We start from the raw sequence: 21,589 nt of genomic DNA, 5'->3' as shown, positions 1-21,589 counted from the left end.
TTTTAAATTCGTTGACTGGCATCAACACATAATGTTGTTCATAAAATACTCCACATTAGGGCTTGTCTCTTCCTAAGCCATTCAAAGGATTCAGGAGGAGAGCATCAGTGCCATGAGCAGCAGTGAGTCCTGTGGGATGGAGGGGCTGTGTGGGCAAAATCCCAGACCCCACGCAGGGCTGGAATGCCTTTGCCCCATTCACCAGTGCCTCTCAGGGCCAATTAAGGAATGGCCCAGGGAGCACAGAGAATTCTCCCCTGTCCTCCCCAGCTTCAAAAAGGAACTTGTTGTGAGAAGGGAATCTGAGGCTAGAGTGGTTATAAAAGACAAGGAGAGAGGGGCTTTCCTGGACACTGCCAGGGATATAGCCCTTTATTATCTGCAGTGAGAGAGGAAAGATCTCTGTTTATTGACTGCTTCTTGGGGCTTCCCTGACAGTGAGGAGGTTGGCCACCCCTACGCTCTGTACAGAACCACGTGCCCAGTTCTGTCAGCTCTGACTTACCAGAGAGCACCTGCACATCTGGAGAGCAGCTCAAAAAGCATCTGTCACTCCCACCGCTCTTGATGCAGTGCAGCAACACCTTGGGTGACACATTATCAGACAGGGGATCTTTTGTCTCTAAATAGGATAAAACAAACACTCACAGGATTAAAACATCTACCTTCACCCTACCAATAAATCAGCATGCAGCTGCTTTTGTAGCCAGGACCTGAGAGCACCCATGCAATTTATATGCTGTTCAGACAGAAAATTCAAGCCAAATAAAATCACTGGAAGATCACATCACAAAAGTAACTTCCTTTATCATGAGCAAGCCGTCTCATGCAGAGGAACAAAAGGAAACAGAAGAATGAGCTAGATAAAAGCACAGGAAAGAAAGCATCAAAATCCCTCAAAGTATCTCCTGTTTTTGGGGTTGGTTTGCTGTTTGTTTTTATGAGTTTCAACATCACTACCATCATGCCTTGCTAAAATTAAAGCAGAATACCAGGAACAATGACTCATACCACTTAACTGGACAGACCATCAAATTTGACTGTAACCACATGGCCCACCAGACACATCAGGAGCAGAAATGTATTTATTAGACACCTTACCAACACAGTCCTTTTTATTCCAGTGTAGCTTGTAGTTAGACTGACACAGGCATTCATAATCTCCCGGTGTGTTCACACACAGCTGCTGGCAACCACCATTGTTGATGCTACATTCATTTATATCTGCAGAGGAAAGGTAAAGATGCTTTTAAAAAGTTGCTCTTCCCAAAGTTATGCACTCCAGCTCCACTGGGTAAATGTGGACACAAATACTGCTCAGTAGGGTCTTGAAAATACTCCAGGGATGCTACGGGGACACCCACCTTGAAAGAGTTTGTCTTCATGGAAATCCCTGGATAAATGTCAAAGCAGACCAGATACTGGTGGCTCATAATGAAACAATATCCAGCCTCAGCAATATGATAACAAATCAACTCTAAGAAAAGCAGATCAAGTCAAATCTGTGTTGCACTGTGTCTGGTTAATTAATATTTCTAATTTTAAAGAAAAACAGGGAAGAGGGCAGGATTCACACTGAGCAATCCTCCAAAGTGCTCTGATAGATGCAACTACTGTGGAACACTTTGGCTCTGTGGGCAAACACCACCATTGTGTCCCCCTTGTCTCTTTTGGCCAAATATCCAATTTTTGGAGCCTTGTCCTGCCCAGGACATGCCAACAGGAGGAGAAATTACTGCCAACACAGCACACGCTGCCTGTGGTGCACCCTTGCATGCTGCAGCGGACTGCACCAGTCAGCAGTGCTGCATGCAGGGGTCAGCTCTGGGGCCAGTACCATTTATCCTCTCCATTAAACCTGCATGGTGGGACAAGAGCTCACCCACAGCAAGGGCACAGATGAGACAAAACTGGGAGGAGTGGCTGATGCACCAGATGGTTGTGCCACTATTCAGAGGGACCTTGACTGCCTGCAGAAATGGGTCAATAGGAATCTCATGAATTTCAACAAAGGGAAATGCAAAGGTCTCTGTCTTTGCTGCTCAGATCCACCCTGAGGAGGGCTTCCCTTCTCTCCCAGAGTTTTATGGCAATTGTACATAAATCCAGAAAGCTGCCATCAGGAAATCCGTTGAAAATCCCATCAAGTTTGTGTATCTGAGGGTACCTGCTCCCACACACACTTATCTCAATGCTACTAAGTTCTTGTCACTGCTGCCCCCAGACTAGACACCCTCTAAGTGACAATTTGTTAGAAAACACTGTGAAACATGTTACAAAACCAGTCTGATTTGAGAGGAAAATGTGCTTTTAACAGAACTGAGACAGCAGGGGTAGGAATGAGCAGCACAGGAATAATGGAGAAAGAAGGCAACACCTTAAACTGGGACTGCTGCCTTAAATCCCACAAATCTTTGGTTTTCATTGACCTTTTCTTAGGATTCCAGCCTCTTATCTCCAACTTCTCCCACAGAGGTCAGAAGGTGTATTCTCAGTGTCCTATCAGCTCTGATCAGCCTGTGATTGCCAGTCAATGAGGGACTTACTGTGGTATGAGGATTAATTAACAGCTTCTGCACGGGGCTATGACAAGAAAAGGCCAATTGGCAGCCACAAGCAAAATTACAGCTCCTTTTCCTCACTGGTAGCCAAAAGAAATTGAATTAATGAAGAGGAATTAATCAGAAGTTGTCTCTTACTAAGTAGAGCACATGACAGTGCTGTTCCTTATCCAGATAAGTTCCCATGTTCATCAGGATAAAACACAGGGATGTTGTAGCTCTGTAATCTTATTCTCAGAAGTTCTAGAGGCAGAGGGTAGAACAGACAGGCACACAGGGATTTCTGAATTGTTATCTCCAACTGTGCTCATTCTGCCTCAGAAATAAACAGATCTTACTCAGAATTTAGTAAACTTTGGACTCAGTAAGGTCTTGCCTAAAGCTTATATAAAAACAAGCTTGATTCCATTTAGTGTCCCAGTTATTCATGTTCCCTCATGTTAATTCTGGGAATTTGTCAAACGCTGAGCTTCTGTGAACAAGTTTCTCTTTCCTTGTAGGAAAGACATAAAAATTTAAGAGTATTAACCTTGGTCAGTGTGAAGTGGCACTACATCAGCTAAATTCCAGCCTACATCACATGAGGATGTGACACATGCACCTGCAGAACTGTCATTTTCAGAGTCATTCAGAGCTTCCTGTTCAAGCCCTACTCCACTGACTTTTCACTGAAGTCAATGACTCTTCTGCACGTGCAAATTGTATTGAATTATGGGCTTCAGCACAAAACCCACCAGTTTGTCCTAATAGTTACAGGTCCCTTTTGCATGCAGGGTATAAAGGCAAAATCACTTGAGCAAAGGAATAAGCAGGATCAGTTTCTCCTTTTCCTGTGTCTCATTATCACAGCAAGGGACAACATTTACCCCTCAGGCTGCCTGCATCTGCCTCAGTTTGTGTCCTGCAGGGCCAGTGGGAGGCTGTCCCTGTCCCAGGGCTGTGCTGTGTCTGTGACTCACCTCCACAGTGGGTGAAGCCATAGAGGGCATATCCCTTGTTGCAGGAGCACTGGAAGGTGCCGGGCTGGTTGATGCACGTGTGGTCGCAGGCCCGCTCGAAGGAGCACTCGTCAATGTCTGCAGGGGGCAAAGGGGCATCAGCACCTCTCAGGCTGCCCAGGGAGCCCCGAGGAGCTGGCAACTGCAGGCACGTGCACATTCGTGTGAGCTAGGCAGAGTCTTTCACAGCACAGCGTGTAACATAATGAAATGACCGTTTTTAAAAGAACGCTCGGTTTGCCAAACAGGCTTTTCCTTGGCAAGCGCAAAAACCATTGTTGCGTTTTTACAATTATGTTTAAATCAAATTATTTCTCTTCTCTGGGAGAAGAAAACTGCTGACAAAACTCTTATTTCATAAGAATTACTCTACATAGAAATCAAAAATTATTGCCTTTGTTTTTTCCTCCCTCTATTTGAATATACAGCACCTGATTTAGGTCTGCTGAAAATCACAGCGCTCTCTGAGAATGAACATTCATTATACCATCAAAAGTACCTAAAATGTCTGTGCTAGTACATTTTTCATGCCTGGTAAGAACGTTGCAAGACACAAAAAAAGTTCACATCAACTTCACTAGCACTTTTCATCAGTCTTTTTTCTTGGGCTTGGGCATGCAGCATGATATCACTTCTGAAACAGTCTAGGGAAAGCAACAGAAGTGACAGGGGCAAAAGGGAGATGGAAGACTTTAAGATACATTCATAAACAGATTTCATTTAAATAAAACCCCACACTATCTCAAAAATCAGATGTTTATACAGTGAGTTTTTTTCCATATAAATAGTTGTCCTCCTTTGCCTATTTGTAAGGGATAAGAATGCACAAAAAAACTCAGGTGAAAATTACTTTCTCTTTGCCAGTTCAGTTTTGTGAAATTCACCTTTAATGTCATCTGGTTACCGAGGAAATCACATAAATCACCCTTTGGCTGACTGAATTGGCGTTGTTTCATCCTGTTGCTTTTCCATGACCACAGACCATTTTGATCTTCACATTTTTTGTGCATTTAAGCAGCTTAAATAGAATTGCTAAATCTACATGTACAAACCACTATAGAGCAAAGCAAATATGCTTTGTAAGTCTCACAGGAAAAATCCATGTCGTCCTCAGAAGCAAATGCTCCGTGATGTTTTAGGGAACAGAGATTCCAGACTGTCTACAGACCTATAATTTCATAGATCACATTATATCTTTTTCCTTTAATAATGAGCTCATGGCAACAAAATATCCTATTAAGAAATAATAGTTTCACTGCAATGGTGAATCAGTCAGAAAGATGGAGAGAGAGACATTGCCTAATTTTTCCTGTGAATTATTTTAAGATCATCAAGGCGGGGGGAGGCATTAACCTCATAGAGAGCTTTTTAATATGATGCTGTCTCTGTCCCTTCCAGATAATAGCTCACTGTGCCATTAAACTTATCTCCTACAATAGCATCAAGCCAACTGTATTAACTCAACAGCTGTTTCAGAAGAAAAAAAATCCAAACTGAGGAATAGAAATGATTCTGGAGTCCATTATCACTTCATCATTGTAGTAGATGTCCAAGCCACGCTGATTTGTCCTACTTTTGTTGTACCATTGTCTCTCCAGTGCACATACCTTGACAGGACTTCTCATCTGTTAATAATTTAAATCCTTTTCTGCAGCTGCAATCAAAACTGCCAACAGTGTTTTTACAGAAATGATCACAGCCTCCATTATTGGACTGGCATTCATCAATATCTGTAACAAACAAAAAAAAAAAGGCTTCAGCAAATTAACACAGAGCTTCAGCACTCAACCTATTCCCACTGCCAGATTGAGAAAATAGTCACGTCCAGTCAGCTGGAGGAGCCCAGAAACAAAATCTAGTGAGACTCCCACAAATTAAGGAAGGAAGATCAGATCCAACTCTTAAGAATGATCCAGCCCATTCAGCCCCAGGACAGTGTTATTTGCTCTCATTTAATGTACTCCTGCCAGTTGCATTTGGGTAATGCATTCATAAAAGACCATTCCCTAAGTTCTGTTTGGAAAAACTTTGGCTCCAAGGCTCTCTAAGAGGTTTTAGTATTTTAAACATTCTCTCCGTTTCCTTTCTGTAAGCCCTGCAGAAATCTCAGGCAGAGACTTCCTGAACTACCCTGTCCTTTTCATGGCAACATTAGAATGAGGCCTTTATCTAATATTAATTGACTCAGGCCTGGGGATTTCATCATTTTTACTTAGCAGAGCAGCCTTAACATCTAATTACTGGAAAAGCAATATAATATACAACCTAAGCGTGCCTCTGCTGCTTGCCAGAGCTCTCATTAGAGCTGCTTGGAGCAGTGTATATTTATCAAACACATCCCTGTTTACACACTGCTATTTACCTACCAAGTCTCCTGATGCCCAGCCAGGCTGTTGGGCTGGGTACCTGTGAGCACCCCCAGCCTCAGCCAGGGCTGACCTCTGCTGCCAACAGAGCTGGTTCAGCTCTCCCAAACCTGACCTCTGGAAAACGAGGCACGGGAGGTGGAAGTGGAGAGTGGGAGGGCAGAGAAGAAGAAATTCTCTGCACGTGGTACACCTGACATAAAGGAAACCACAGCCTCTACCCCTGGAGCAATCCTTCCTGCGGTCAGACTGCACACAGCCACTTTCCTCTGGGCACTGGGCTGCCTCTGTTTGGGATGTGTATCTCACAGGACCTGGGCACACCTAGCAGGAGAATAAAGCCCACCTTTGCACGTCTTGCCATCGAACTGGAGTGTGAACCCCACGGGGCAGCTGCAGTGCACTCCCGTGGAGGTGTCCTTGCAGGTGCGGTCGCAGCCGCCGTTGTTCACCGCGCACGTTTCTGCAACGAGACAGAGCTCAGGTCCCCAGGGAAATCACAAGGAACATCATGGGACACAAAGCACAGCCCAACACACTGCTTTTCAAACGTTCAGCCCAGAACACACAAACAACTGCTAAATACATGTGTTGGCAAAATCCCTGCCCCAGCTATTTCCAGGCTTTTTGTGGGAACTCTACAAACCAAAAGGCTGCCCTTCTGGGTATTCCACTTGTGTCTGAAACACAAATCCCTGCTCCTTGGTGATGAATCTGTTACTGCCAGTCAGTTTCCCTCTGCCCACAGTGGATTGTGGCTGATCCCCTGACACTTCCCACCAATGAGACACCTGGTCACACTCAGCACTACTAAATGAGTTTTCTTGAATCCCTCCCAACTCATCTTCCCTACTACCCGTGCTCCCTGTCATGGTGGGTAACACCCTCACAAGCATTCGCCCAGCCTGGGAACCCAGGTGCCATTCCAACCAAAGTTTGTCCCTCTAACTCCCTGCTATGCAAACTATGCCTGAATCTCATCAACCTTGCTAGTGAGCACTCCCAAAACACAGTCCTTCACATCCAACCAAACATAAATAACTCTCTCTTTGGCATTCATCCTCCTGTCATCAGTCTAACCACTCCAGTCAGTCTAACTGGCTGGACAAATACAATTTTACATGGCATGTATTGATTGAGAGAGCTGCAAAGAACGCTTTTTTATGTCTGCTTTTTGAAATCTCCTTTCTACTTCTGTATCCTCATTTTCTGCAGCATCAAGCATATGCTACTTATTGTCAAGTTTTGAGAGCTTTACTGGTTTATTCCCTCCCAGTCTCTCATCTCACATGCAGTATTGGCAGGCTGTGTCCAACCCCCAAGGGAAGACAGAGTGCATCTTTTCTTCCTCTGTCATTCTTTTTTTGAAAACAAGGCTATTCATTACATGTCTGAACACTAGGGAATAACATTATTTCCTGAAGAGAGAGTAGATCATCTCAGGCAGAATTCAGCCCAGAGCTGAAGGTTACCATGAAAAACCAAAAGAGCCCCACACTGATTCTTCAATCTAAAAGGTTTCAACAAGCAGCAGAATTATTTTGCATCAGCACTTTTACCCATAAGCAAGCGTCGCTTCACTCTCTTGTCCACATCAGCTGCTGCTGTGGTGTTTCCCTCAGAAACTTCAACAGCAGCTTCTTCCCTCTCTGTAAGGAACACGAAAAAAGCAAGTGAGTAAAGGTGCCCTGACCAGAACCCTCATCTGACATGCAACACACACAAAGAGCTGCATCACACACAGTCAGAACCCACCAGGCAGAAATAAGTTATTTTTCAAGAGCAAGTAGTAATAAAAATCATGAAGACCCTTCAGTCAAAACCATGAGAATGTTTTGCTTTTGTGGCTTCTTTACAAGTCATGTTTGCTTCAGTATCCTTAACAAAACAAAAGATGTGCTACAGATGTAGTGAACAGCAGCAAGATGAAAGAGCTGACTGAGCTGCCCTGTTAGGAGTGCGCTGTCATCATCCATCGTGGGCTAATTACAACAACCAGCCAGTCGTGCCTCAGCATTTGATTTCAATCAACAGACAACAAACTCTTCCAGAGATTGGAAGAGTTCATAAATCTTAAGTGCTTTCTTTACTGGATAACTGCCTTGCCAAAACTGCACATTAATTGATTTCAGAGTCCCAGTTTTTACAGACGTACTCCTTGCTCACACTACTGAAGAGACTGAACCCAAGATATCCCAGAGGGAAGGAAGCCTGCTTTGGTTAGTGACAGGCCTCCTGTGTCAGGGGGACCAGTGATAATTACAGGTTGCAACAGTATTAGGCAGCTACTTAAACCGGGAAGCATAACTAGCCAGGACCCAACCAACTCACCCATTCACTATCAGGTTCCTTAATTTTGAACTCCTTGACATTTTCTAGCCATACCATTATGAGGAGCATTAATCTCACCCACAGAGCACCAGCACACCCCCCTGGAGCTGGGGATCCACAGCAAAGCCCTTCCCTGCAGTGCATACTGACCCAGGCAGGTTTTGCCATCCACGTGCATGACGTACTTGGGGTGGCAGCCGCAGACGGGCCCGTGCTCAGCATCGTCACACGTGTGCTGGCAGCCCCCGTTGCCGTGGTTGCATGTCACTGGGGAGAAAACACATGGCACTCTCACTTCCAGCACCTCTGAGGGACACTGTGCAGTGCCACTGCCATCTGAGCATCCAAAGCAGCCCTGTCCTGAAGGGCTCTGTGACAGTGAGACATGCACAGGTCTCTTGTGGAGCTGAGCTTCCAGGTGTTATGAGCGATGGCACAACTCCCAAACTACAGACACTACAGCAATCAACAGACCTGTGAGACAGTGCCCAGAAAAGACATCAATTCTGGTTCAGTTCAAACACACACAGCTCAGGTGTGTCATGTTAGCTAAAACCCACCAAGGCCCATCTCACTGCAAACAGAACACTATTTGTTCACTTTGGGAACCACAAGCACATGCAGAATGTTGCCTACAAATGCAGCTCCTCTGGTTCTTGGACAGCTCAAATCCCGGTCGGCATTCACAGGCAACTCCTCCTTTGGGTGTTTCTCTGCAGATGTGGGCACAGCCATGGTCTTTGTTCATGCAGCTCATGCCTTCTGTAAAACAGGGAAGGTACCAGAGCATCAGCACCCTCAGCAGCTCTGTGTGCAGGCAACAAGGTCACTTCAACACACACACAGACTAAGCCTCTGACTCTGGGAAGACTCTGCAGGGCTGGGACAAGAAGTTTCAGAGAGGAAAGACAGTGAGTCCAGTCCTGCAAAGTCACTGGCCCCAAGGTTTCTCCTTCTGTGATCTTTTCTGTGCCTGTTCTTTGACTGCAAGGTCAAAGAGCAACATCCACAGATTTGTACAGCACCTGCATTCTCATCCAACCCTCTCACTTTATACTTTTAGGTGTTCATAAAACCTTATTTCTTTTACAGAAGTGGCAATGTCCAAGTCTAAAATGAAGTTCTTATTTCTCTGCTGCAAAGAGCAGCCAGCAGACACAGAAATGTTTAGAACAGCAATCACAAGGGTCATCCCAATTTCAATTCCTGGCTTACAAAGCAGATTCCCAGAGTTATAACCTATCTCAGCAGTGACCAAGTGCTGAGTCCTATCTCAGAGCAGGCCAATATGCAGATTGCACACATGCTGTACATTAATTATCTCTATTATTAACCATTTTGTTTTCAAATTTTTTTCTGATTTCAGTACACACCACCCAAGATAACCTCACTGGGTATTAGCACAGTGTTCTGTATTTCTACACATCTTCCCAGTTAGACAGAATTTAGTGCCAGTGTCTGCTTTAACCAAATGAAGAACCAGTGTCACACTGATGACTGGATTTCTTTTGCTACACCTCCTGTCATTTTTATTTCTGCCAGCTCGTGCACAGCACTCAACTGCCAGAGTGTTTTTCCTGGCCTTTGCAAAAAATATAAAGCAAATTAAACAGGGAGGAATCGTTTCTAAAATTATTGCAAAAGCTTCTTTCCCCTTGCTCCATGGCTCAGTGCAATCAGTGTCTTTGCCATTTGCAAGAAGGTGGTACAGCCTGTACACACAAAACACAAAAACACCCAGCAGCTGGCTGAGTTACCCAATGGGATCAACAAATTAAACAAATAGGTGTTCTTTTAACAGAATACCATAGGCTTTTGATGGAGTCCTCTACAATGCTACAAAACCAGGAGAGAGAACACATCTGAATGCTCTCCTTGGGTGTACAGAGAGCACACCTTTACCATCAAATTCTCTGCCTGGGCACATTTGGGTCCTTTAAAAGGACAAGTTACACCAAAATGCCCTTTCTTCCCAGTGAGAACATTCCATTTATGAAGACCAAGTGGAACATTCTTTGGTTGCAAGGGCTCATCCCACACCACCCCAGTGAACTTCTCTGGAGCCGAGCAGATGCACAGTCAGGAGCAGAACAGCAAGGGTAACCGTGCTGCAGAAAAGGGACTGTCAGTTCCACACCCTGTATGTTTTTTAAACTCACACAGCCCTTTTTTCAGCCTTACTACTAAGAGAAGCAAACCCACTGCATTGTGAGGCAGAGGTCACCATTATTCCACTCCACTTCAATTAGGTCCTTTTTCCACACTGCTATTCTCACCCCCTGGAGCACCAGCTACAGGACCCATTCTCTATTAAGACAGCTTTAAGCAACAAAAGAATGGACATTGCAGAGCCCAGATTATTCTGCTCTACTGGCTTTTTGGTCCCTTTCCCACAGTGAGGGCTCTCCACAAGTCCAGCAAGACAATGAGGCTTCAAATCCTGCAGCACACAGGCACAGCCCAAGGAGCCCACAGGAAAGCTGTCACCCATTATTGTGTCAGTCAAGGAAGGAGACAACCCATGAGGCCACAAATTAGCCTCATTAGCTCTGGTGTTTTTGTGAAAGTTCTGCTCTTAAGCATGCAGTATGGTTTGGTCTGTTAGCTCCGAGGGGTTAGAGAGCATTAAGAGAATTAGCAGCTTAGTTTCTGTCAACAAAGTTATTCTTTTTTCTCTATTGAGCTACCAAAGGGGAAACTGCTCAAGCAGGTACTTTGGTAAAGTTCACTGGCACCAAACAAATGGTTTATATGCTCCATTTGGGATTGCTCCATTCTGAGTGAGCAGACTTCAATCAGGTTTCCACAGAAAGCTCAAACTGTGCTTTCCAGACCAGGATGCATTTTAATAACAAGGTATCCATTGTGGAACAAGGTACTCCACCAAACCCACCAAAATCTGGCTGACCCAAAAGGCAGCTTCATAGAGGATACCCACATCCACACATTCCAGCATTTACTTTGGGGCTGCTCTTGTTTCCAAAGCTGGTAGATCTCTCTCAGCACCGTTTTACAAGGTTGTATTAAAGAGATGTCTGTAAAGCCATAAATGCTGTGTGGCTGCAAACCCCTTGGTGCACACAAAGTCTCCCAGGTCACATTGTTCCAGCACTGTTGCAATGGCAGACTGTGGTCCACAAACAAACCCAAAGCAAATTTTGGTCAAATCTCCCCACACACTTCCCAGACACACAATTTCTCCTGTAGGAGAGCCTGCCCTACTGACCCACAAATGTCTTGGGATGGATGGCTCTGGATTGTCCCACTCAGCCAAGAGAGGTGACTCCAGTGCCTTCATGCTTGAGCAGACCCTGAGCCAGGTGACACCCTTCTGATGACAGGACCTTCTTGAAGTCACCCAGCAAACCTGAGAGCTGAGACTCCTGTCACTGGCAAAATGCAGGCAAAAAAAGCCAGCAGTATTTCCCTATCAGGTCACACTAAATTAATCTCTTACATGTATGATCTGGGTTTAAATATTTGTATTTTTTTGCACAGAGGCTGTCAGGACAACATTCCCAATCTGTTGAGAGCACTAAGGCTCCATTTAGGGCAGGTTCAAGCAGGCATTCTGTAGGACAGGGAGAGAGGGTGCAATGGCACAAAGCGCTACCAGACGTTCTGAGAGAACAGAAAAATGGTGAGGAGCATCAGCAGAGCAGGACAGGCCAGGAATGCTTTAGTCTTTCATCCTTGTGTTAAGGCAACTTTCCCCCAAAAGCTCCTCAGCTATCCCTGCTCTCTGCAGCCAAGGCTCCAGCAGGGACAGCTGGGATGGTGCCCCGAGTTCACACAGCATTCCAAGGTGCCTTTCATGCCACAGATCCCCTTCATTCCCACCAATCCAGCCCACCCAGCAGAGCTATGACTGTGAGATACCACAAGGGAGAGCAGCAAGATTTGCCATCCAGAGCAATGGCAGCCACAAAGATGCACCAGGTATTTACTCACAAAAAACTCTGTTTTCCCTCAAGTTTTTGTATTCCCTAGTATGGAGCAAGTGGAACCCAGACACAAGGTGCACGTGCATGGCTGCCCTGCCAGCTGCTTTAACAACCTCCCAAGGTAATTCCTACTCCCACACAGATGAAGAGCAGCTCATTCCAGCAGGAAAACAAGGATAAAAAATAGGACCTGTGCTCAACTTCCCAGGACACCTCAGTTCCTGTGGTTTGACCTCCAGGTCACTCTGCTTCTGTGTGTTTAAAGGGCAATATTGCAGCCCACAGGGAAGGTCTCCAAGGCACTGATATATGAAAATCTTAATGGGGCTGGGAAACAGGGAAGGAAATATCCCCTCACTTTACAGATAAGAAGCAAAAGTGAATAGATGGTCTAGGCAGCAGGAGCCAAAATCTGCTTTGATCAATGCTGTGAGGTCTCAGAACCAACAAAGTACAAACACTGAGCAATGCATACACAAGGCAGAGAGCAGAAGTCCCAGAAATGAGCAGAAAAGCAGAGAACAAAGTGAGGGGAAAGATAAAGAAGCAAGATTTGGCTTACAACAGACATGCCCACCCAAGGGAAAAAAAAAAAGGTTAAAAAAAAGGTGGGGAATCCTCAGCAGCACTTTACAGTAATGAAGGGGGGAGGGGGCAAGGTAGAAGGGAAAGAGTCACAGCATGAAACCTGAAAAAATGGCTTTTAAAGAAAGCAAAACAAGCACCTCAATGTTTTACTAAGAAGGAAAAAAATGTATCAGGCAAAACAGTGAGTTGAGGCTTTTTCTTAAGACTGGTTTTGATAAACATGTATTTTATTAGACAGATTTTATGGGGGAAAAAATCCATCTTTTTTGTCCTCTTTGTTTTCCTTTTCAAAGAAAAATACTTATGTTTAGTGGATGTTTTGTATTATGGAAAAAGGGCCTTTTAGGGAAAAAAACAAGAGAAATTAAATGCACCTTTAAGAAAAGAGACAGAATTCCTAAGGTACCAATAAAGGAGCAAATATTGGTGATAAGGAATGCTGCAGCTGTCAGTTCAAGAGAGTAGAAGGTACTCAAGAAGCAGCAAGTATGAAAGAAGACTTGGAAGTTTTTCCTCTCTTGGCATCAGACAAGACAAGGAGTTCCAGCAACCAGCTTCAGTCCCTAGAGAGCTCCTCCATGGGTGCACACAGACTCACAGCCCTGTGTGCCTTGTCCCAGCCCCTGCAGCGGCAGCCTGAGCCTCAGGAGCCACCCTGCCCCTTTGAGACCAGGGCCAGAGGAGCTGAGGACACAAGTTCTTAATCCAAACAGAAGATCAATTCAGCTCTGTCAGATGACAGCCACCTCAGCACCCTCATCTGTGGATGGCCATATATGTCTACAAATGTTGATCTCTTCACTTTGGGGATTTTTAGAGTGAGATTTGTTTATTCATGCTCAGATTCCTCTTATAGTTATGCCAACAATAAGCCATAGATTAAAGAAAGCCTTGCAGCTCTAAGCACTTACTGAGATTTTCACTGTGCAGTTCAATGGACAACCCCCTGATCTGAGCAACCACTTTAAAGCATTCCCTAAGGGCATCCAAAATAATTTTGTTCCATCTGATGCCTAATTAGATATCCAAGACTCTGATCTCTCAAAGGTCGCTTCACAAAGGTTTCACTCAAAACAAAGCAGGAGATTTGAATACCTTTGGGGCTGACAAACAATAAATCTCTTAGCTGAAACCTAAACATTCTACAGGGAATCTAAAAGGTATCTGAAGGTAGTGCAGCTATTGCCCTGTAACTAAAGCCACTGAAAATGGCCAGAACTCCATTTGTTGCCATCCCCTGGGTTAGGGCAGAGTTTTGGTGCCCAGCAGAGCAGCAGGAACCTGGGGGTGCAGCAGCACAGCCTTTAGCAGGCTCAGCACCGCAGACACAGCCGGCACCAAAGAGGATGGGGAGGAAGGGATGCAACTCTTCAAAGCCACTTGGAAGATCCTGACACGCTGCTCCTTTCAAAAGCAGCGAGGACTTCAAGCCCCTTCACAGCTTTGAAAACATCAACCTGAGAAGACCTTTGAGGCTGGCTTGCCGCGGGCAGGGGCGGGGCGGTACCTTCGGAGCGGTGGATGCAGGTGTGCTGGTTGTCGCTGAGGAAGAACCCCTCCTTGCAGCGGCACTCGTAGCTCCCCACCGTGTTGACACAAACGTGCTGGCAGCCACCGTTGTTGAACATGCACTCGTCTGTGTCTGAGAGAGGGGGAAAGACAGAGATGAGCTTTGTGCCCTCACCACGGTACACACAGACAGACAGACAGACAGACAGACACCAGCTCGGGCTGGACCCTCCCAAGGCAGCTGAGACACCCCTTGGTTCATCATCCTCCTCCCTCAAGCCTAGGACATCATTGCTCATCATCAGGGCTGCTGCTGTGCTGACTGACTGCAGTCAAGGACAAGAGCAGAAGTTCTGGAAGCAGTTTTAATCTTGATTTTGCAACTTTTGGACTCTCAACAACAGCAGAGAGCACAGAAGGGCTCTGCTTGCAAGAGAACCAAAGAGTAGGAAAACTTCAGCTAAGCCTCTGAACAACAGGATGCCCATCCCAACGTCCAATTCTTTTTTACCCCTTAATAAGCACAGGTTTTTGTAACCACAAGTGCCAAATACTTCTCCTAGTCTAATTTTCAGAAATTTTAGCAGGAACTAAAAAACACTCAGACCCTTAAAAACAGAACAAAACCTTGCTGAGGCAAAGCACTGGTCTCATTTGCAAATTCATCTGTAACACCATGTTTGCTCCCTGTTCTGTTCATTGTTCCTGGCTAATAGTACAATGTTTTTAATTTAACATTGTAGCATTTCTGGCAGAAAACAGCTGTCTTTTAAAAAAAAGAGGAGAAAGAGAGGCTTTTAGTAAGAAGCATAACATAGTATTACAACAGATTTAATGTCCACTGAAGGCAGTGAGTAAGCCAATTGGAGGCAAAGGAATGTGACCTGCTGGAGAAAAAGAGCGGCTGACATATCTCCATCACAAAGAAGCCGAGTATTTTAGAGTTCTGCAGTGATGTGAATGTGCAAACAATCATGAATAAACAGCCACCACGAGTCTTTAGTGCTACAGATTTGAACTCCAGCAGATGTTTCTGTCTTACAGACCTTGGAAAGCTTTCAAAAAAATCATCTCTTTCCAACAAGTAATTGTCTATTTGGCTTAAACCCAGGCACACAGCAGAGATCTTCAAAAATAAGGGTGAGAGGAGGGCAACCCTGGCGTGAACAAAGTAAATAAACAGATTAAGAGAAGATGTGATCCAATTTGCTGCATGCCAAAATATTTATTTAACGTTTACATCTCAACTCAAAATTGGCACATCAGAGGTACAAACTTCACTGTATGTCAATGACATTTTGTTTTATGTTATTTTATAGGTCTGCCATGCAATGCTGAGCGGCTTCCCAGTGACACAGCAGGTGGTACATTTTGGCCTAGGTTATGCCAGTGGTCACAAGAGCTCAGCTGAAGCACGCCCTGGGTACAAGGAGAATACACACATGCCTTTGGTGCCATTGTCAGAGGCAGTGTGCTCCTTCACATCCAGCCCTTCGTGGTAACCTCAGCTGAACTCCACTCTGCGTTTACACAAACGCAACAATAAGATGGATGTTCTGTTATTTTAAAGTATCTGCAGATACTTTGTTTCCCTCTCTACTTTATTGAGATATTTGGAACCTGGGGAGTTCACCCTCTCCTCCACCTACACTGCAGAAAGCTGGGCAGGCAACAGGTCCCCAGCAGGTAAAACCCAACACAATCCCACTGAATACTCCAGAGTTCCCTGATTTGTCCCAGCAGCAGACACAGCCTGGGGATAGTCTGACCCCTCCTGATGTGCCACACACCAGTGGGAGTAGCCAGCCAAATTAACTGCAATTGTGCAGGGTGGGCAAGGTTCCCTCTGACTGCCCTGGGCGTGGAGGTGTGTGAGCAGTAGAGGGAAACTGAGCCATCCCTGAACAAGCAAATGGCACAGGGTGAGCACACAGGGTGCCCAGGAAGTAGGACAGCTTCACCAGCTCGAGGCTCAGTCCCCCTGCTCTTCAGTGGCCTCCATCACACACAGCTACTGCACACCCCCAGTCATCCTCTCCTTTTGGGAACATTCAGAGTGAGAAGCCCCCACATTACAGATTTGAGAGAGAAGACCCCTAAGCCTGGAAACACACCTGACAACTGATCCTAAGCTAACTGTGGGACAGAGAGGACAATGATAGCACATGTTTCCTTATATAAACTCATTTAGCATAATAACAGATGGCATTTGGCACACTTGAACCCAAAGCACTCCACAGAAACATAGCACAGTTATCCTCATTTACACAAGGGGGAAAGATCCACACTGGGATGATACCTGAAAACTCTTAGCCTCACAAGCAACATTTCCTCTCTCTCTGAACTGAGTGAGCCCAAGAGATGGGCAGGTGTTCCCCAGGGGCGCAGCCACGGGGGTGTGTTCCAGCAGCCCCCCCCCTGCCCCTGAGCACACCCCTTACCCAGGCAGTTGTGGCCATCGTGAGCCAGCATGAAGCCGTCGTAGCAAGTGCAGCGGTAATTCCCTGGAATGTTGAAACACTCGTGGACACAGCCCCCATTGAAGTCGTTGTCACATTCATCAATGTCTAAGGAATAAAGCAAAAGTCCATATGATGGATGCTTGCCTGAGTGTTATAGACAGGGATGTGACTGACTAAATGTGAGCAGCAACTGCTATCCAAAATGGTCATTGTCTTGCAAACGCACTATATTTGATGCATTTCTTGCTGAATGACTGAGAAAACACCCTGAAACCCCCTTGCAGCTTTACCTTATGCTTTTTAAGGCCATAAACAACAAACTCATTGTCAGGCTGAGTGAAATGAACAGGTGAAAGTCTGTGCAAGGTTTGCCTTTGATTTTGTAAACAAGAAGTAAATCAGGTGACAAAACAACGACTATTTTGTTTTAAAAATCATCCTTTGTTATTTTCAGTGGCTGTATTTTCTTAGAAATGCTCCATGCTGGCACAGAGAGAGCGCTGTGCTCTGCTCCCTTTACCTTCACATTTCCTCCCTTCGCCGGTGTAACCCATTTTGCACATGCACTTGTACAGCTTCGGGGTGTTTTGACAAATAGCATCTGGGTGGCAGTCATCCAGCCCCAGGGCACACTCATCCACATCTGTGAAAAGACAGCAGGCTCAGGAGGGATGTCAGCAGCAGGAGAGCACGGCAGGTCTCCTGAGCACATCCCTGAGGGGATGACAAGGCTGAGCACCCCTCCGTGGTGCCCACAAGAGTATTGTGTGGTTTTGTGTGTCAGGACAGAAACAGGCAGAGACAGCATCTGCACTTCAATTTCTGTCATATCCTACCTGCATATAGATATATTGGTATGCAATTCAGATATGCCCATGGAAAGCTTTTCTGCACATTTATAAATGCACCCAAAACAATCTCGTAAGGCTTAGATGCTCCATGAAATTCAGCTGATAGGTTCACAGAGATTCATCAGAGATTGTCAACCTTTCTGATTAAAAACAGTCATTGAAAAAGTTAAAACAAAGAGTTAAAACATTAAAAACAAAAAACAGTCATTGAAAGAGTTCTTGATCACATCCATGTATCACTTGCAGGAAGCCCAAGGATTTTTAAAATAACAAGGGGACAGAATTGAAATGTACTTTCAAAGTCACCACCAACAAGTTAAAAGACTAACTTACCATTAAATAGATGTATAATCGTAAAATAATTTTTTTTAATACAAGAATAGTGTCTGGGGAGCAGCACTGCCAAATCACCTGGCCAGCCATCTCAAAGCACAGCAAACTGAAGCAAAATATCCAGGTGGAAACTTCAGAGAAGAGGAAATGAAGAGAAAGGGAAACACCAACAAGAAGTAGTCCTGGAGATGAAGAAGTGTAGACAGAAGAGGAAGAACAGTTACAGGCAGCAGAAGACATCAGCACAAGCTTTTCACACAGCAGAAGAAAACTCAAGCATGGAAACAGGAAGATTTCCAGCAACTGGCTAAAAGGGAGAATTGTAGGAGCAACACCCCATGCAGGTACAAAAAGTGCCTCCTAAAACAAGAAGTAGTACATGAGTATCAGCAGAAAGCAGCTACTTCAATAGTCAGCCACTTTTTATGGTGGGGATCACTTTCCAAATGGAAACTTCAGCCAGCACTTCTCCCATTTACAATTATAGCATTCATCCTGCTCTTTTTTTTTTCCTTTCCCCCAATCACAAAATATGCCTGTAGGTACTGCAGCAGCTGCCAACTGCAGAAAGCGTTCACTCGGTTTTAACTCCTAATGGGGTTTGGCAGTGGGGAACAAGGCAGAGAGCCAGTGTTAGAGCAGCAGCGCCTGCCTGGCTCTCAGGTGCACACAGCTCCGGCAGCAGCAGCGATGGGGTCCCAGACACTGCCACCAGCAAGAAAGGAGAAGGTGGCAAACAGTGGGAAGCAGCTGGGAAAAGCAGCAGATCGGCTTCTTCTCAAAGCAGAGAAGTCACGCCAGTAAAAAATATGGGAGGCAGTGAATTGAAGGAGCAAGTCGCGCAAGGAAGGCTGCGGGCAACAGCTGAGGGGTCTCCAGCTAGTGGGACTCCGGTAGGTGGAGCAGAGAAGAATGGGCAGGGAAGGACAGACAGACAGCGGGCATAAAGGAGCACCAGCCACACGTGCTGACTGTGTGCCCTCGGCACCGCCAGCTCTCCCCTACCCGAGCCAGGGGCACAGACCTGCCCCGGCAAGAGGGGTCCCAGAAAACACCCGGCAAGGAGGGGCTTCCCTCTAAGGCCGGACACAGACATGGAGCAGATCTCGTGGCAGCTCAGCTGGGTTATTTTTACACCGCTCCTCTGTGATCTGCAGCGTGCGGTAAAGAATCGCAGCAAGAAGCCGCATCGCTAATGCATGGAAAAGAGGGCTAGGAAAAATCCGTAGGCACAGAGAGCGAGATTTCCCCTTGCAGTGACAGCATACCGAGCACAAGAGAGACCCTGGAGGAACGAGACTGCGATCAAACATCGCAGCCTTCAGCTTGGCAGGAGGCGGCGGCGGGAGAATCCCGGGGCTGGTTCCGCGGGGTCCGAAGGCACCTTCACCCGCGGCACACGCCGTCCGCACCCCGCTCCCCAGGTGCCCCGTCCCGGGGCTCTCCCCGCTCCCGGGGCAGCGGGAACCGCGGGGAAAGCGGCGTTGGCAGCACCCGCGGAGCCCGAGCGCCCTGCGAGCAGCCCGGGCACGGCCGCCCCTCACATCAGCACCGACCCCGGCCCCTTCCCTTGGCCGCCGGCCCGGAGAGGAGCCGGGACCGCGCGGTGCCCGCGGGGGGAGCCGCGGTGCGGGGCTGGGGCGAGCGGGGGGCCGGGACCGGGCAGGGACCGAGGGGCACTCACCGGGCAAGGGAAGGGGCGGGGGGCACTCACCAGGCAGGGACCGGGACCGGGGGGCACTCACCGGGCAAGGGGCAGGGACCAGGGGCACTCACCGGGCAAGGGGCAGGGACCGGGGGCACTCACCGGGCAAGGGGCAGGGACCGGGGGCACTCACCGGGCAAGGGGCAGGGACCGGGGGCACTCACCGGGCAGGGACCGGGATCGGGGGCACTCACCGGGCAAGGGAAGAGGCGGGGGGCACTCACCGGGCAGGGACAGCGCGGCGGGCCCGGCCGGCGCGGGCAGCAGCAGGAGCAGCAGCGGCAGCGCCCTGGCCCCCGTGGCGCCGCGGCGGCCGCCGGACCCCATGGATGGCGCTGCTGCCGCTGCCGGGCGGGAGGAGGCGGCGGCCGAGGGAGTGTCTGGGGCGCCCGGCCCGCCTCGCACTGACAGCGGGCGCGGGGCGGCGAGGGCTGGGCGGGCCTCCCCTCCCTGCCCGGCCCTGCCCCGGGCGCGGTGGGCGCTGCCGGAGCACGAACCGCCCCATCCCGCCCGCGGGAGCCCCGGCGCCCGCACACCTGCGGCGCCACAAACACAGGTGTCCCATGGAGCCGCTGGCAGCCGCAGGAGCGGGAACACCTCGCACGCAGGAGCGGGTGATCCCTGGGCCCGGGACCCATCGCCCGGCGCGGACGAGCCCGAGCAGCGAGCCCTGCGGCGGCCCGAACACACGCGATGCGCTCCAGCCTCCATTGCCTTGGTTCAAGAATACAATATTGACATTTTTACCGTGTAATCACACCCCACTGCAGAGCGTGAATCCCCGGCCGAAGGCCATGCCAAAAGCCACGCATCACCCAACCCCCAAGCCAGCCCCATCCCACCTCCATTCTCAGCCAGGGATTTCTCACAGCTGTCGCTCCTTTGGCAGGTAAAATTGGCTCATACATTATTCATTGAAATTATCATTTCCTAAATAATGTCTGACCTTTCAGGCTGCGAGGAAAAGCAGGCAGTATTCTCTTCCACCCCTCCCTCCCATCCCCATTTCACTGCCCTTTCCCTTTTGTTTTGTTCTGTGAGAAATACCGAGCTGTTTCTAGTTGCAAGGGTGGTTTATACACATTAGTAAATCTTCAGAATGAAACTTTCCCTCAGTCTTTGTCTTTGTTTCCTTAATGGCAGCTATAAATTACCACTCTCCTTTCTCACTGGAGCATCAGGCTTCATTGCTTTTGAAATGATCAAAGTTATTCTCTTTTTGAATCCAATGAGAAGCAACCTTTTGTGTCTCCTGGTCGGTTTCAGTCTTAGGCAGTCTCATCTATAAATACATAAAGCTGCTCATTAAACACTCCAAGGCTTCTCCAGCCCTAAGCAATAAATGAATGAAGGGTTTCTCAACAGTTTCCATGATCTCCTGAATAAACCTTCATACTTGGGGTGGGAATTGGCACACCTGCACATCTCTCATCCAGGGATATCACTCAGGCTGTCTCCATAAACAGCTCTCCCAAAGGGGCAGAGAAGCCATCTCCCATCCAGGCACATGGCTTCAAACCCCCTCACAGAAAAGCTGGCACTCATTTCAGGCACTGCCCAGTCAAGCCCCCTCAATGAACTCGACCAGTATTAATTTAATTAACTTCCATCACAAGATTTGCACAAGACAAAGTAAGAACACATATGAAGAGTGTAGCAGAAAAACCAGCAAGAGACACTGAAGAGTTGTGTGACCAAAATATCCAAAGCTTCCTGAGGCACCATAAAAGCAAAGCATCTTTCTTACTTCTGTAAACTAAAACATAAAGTGAGACATAAATATTTGGGAATGCCTGAGTTAGATCAAAAGATCTCACTGCAGCTTGGAAAACAAACAGAACAATATCAAATTTATCTTAGCTAGTGAAGCCATTTCTTACACATAAATCTCAAAGTGTTTTGTGAAGGATCCAGGCTATTATTTCACATATAACACACATT

General features: G+C 47.1%; 1 protein-coding gene across 1 annotated transcript in view; it reads right to left on the bottom strand.

The window, feature by feature from the left end:
- The window catches only part of SCUBE2 (signal peptide, CUB domain and EGF like domain containing 2), a 36,958-nt gene extending 16,968 nt beyond the window's left edge, over nucleotides 1–19,990 (bottom strand). Inside the window, exons 1-12 of the mRNA XM_030949311.1 lie at nucleotides 19,873–19,990; nucleotides 17,280–17,402; nucleotides 16,739–16,864; nucleotides 14,296–14,430; nucleotides 8,893–9,018; nucleotides 8,407–8,523; nucleotides 7,485–7,574; nucleotides 6,272–6,388; nucleotides 5,167–5,289; nucleotides 3,521–3,637; nucleotides 1,102–1,224; nucleotides 506–622 (exon numbers count right to left, since the gene is read on the bottom strand). Of these exons, the coding sequence (XP_030805171.1) occupies nucleotides 506–622; nucleotides 1,102–1,224; nucleotides 3,521–3,637; nucleotides 5,167–5,289; nucleotides 6,272–6,388; nucleotides 7,485–7,574; nucleotides 8,407–8,523; nucleotides 8,893–9,018; nucleotides 14,296–14,430; nucleotides 16,739–16,864; nucleotides 17,280–17,402; nucleotides 19,873–19,975 (1,417 nt within the window). The 5' untranslated portion in view covers nucleotides 19,976–19,990. The remainder of the gene's footprint in view (nucleotides 1–505; nucleotides 623–1,101; nucleotides 1,225–3,520; nucleotides 3,638–5,166; nucleotides 5,290–6,271; nucleotides 6,389–7,484; nucleotides 7,575–8,406; nucleotides 8,524–8,892; nucleotides 9,019–14,295; nucleotides 14,431–16,738; nucleotides 16,865–17,279; nucleotides 17,403–19,872) is intronic.
- Nucleotides 19,991–21,589: the final 1,599 nt, after the last annotated feature.

Source organism: Camarhynchus parvulus, chromosome 5 (genome assembly GCF_901933205.1).
Source record: "Camarhynchus parvulus chromosome 5, STF_HiC, whole genome shotgun sequence".
In the NCBI taxonomy this organism is placed as follows: domain Eukaryota; kingdom Metazoa; phylum Chordata; class Aves; order Passeriformes; family Thraupidae; genus Camarhynchus; species Camarhynchus parvulus.
The sequence above is the reverse complement of the archived record's forward strand: the minus strand, read 5'-3'. Positions and strand labels throughout refer to the sequence as shown.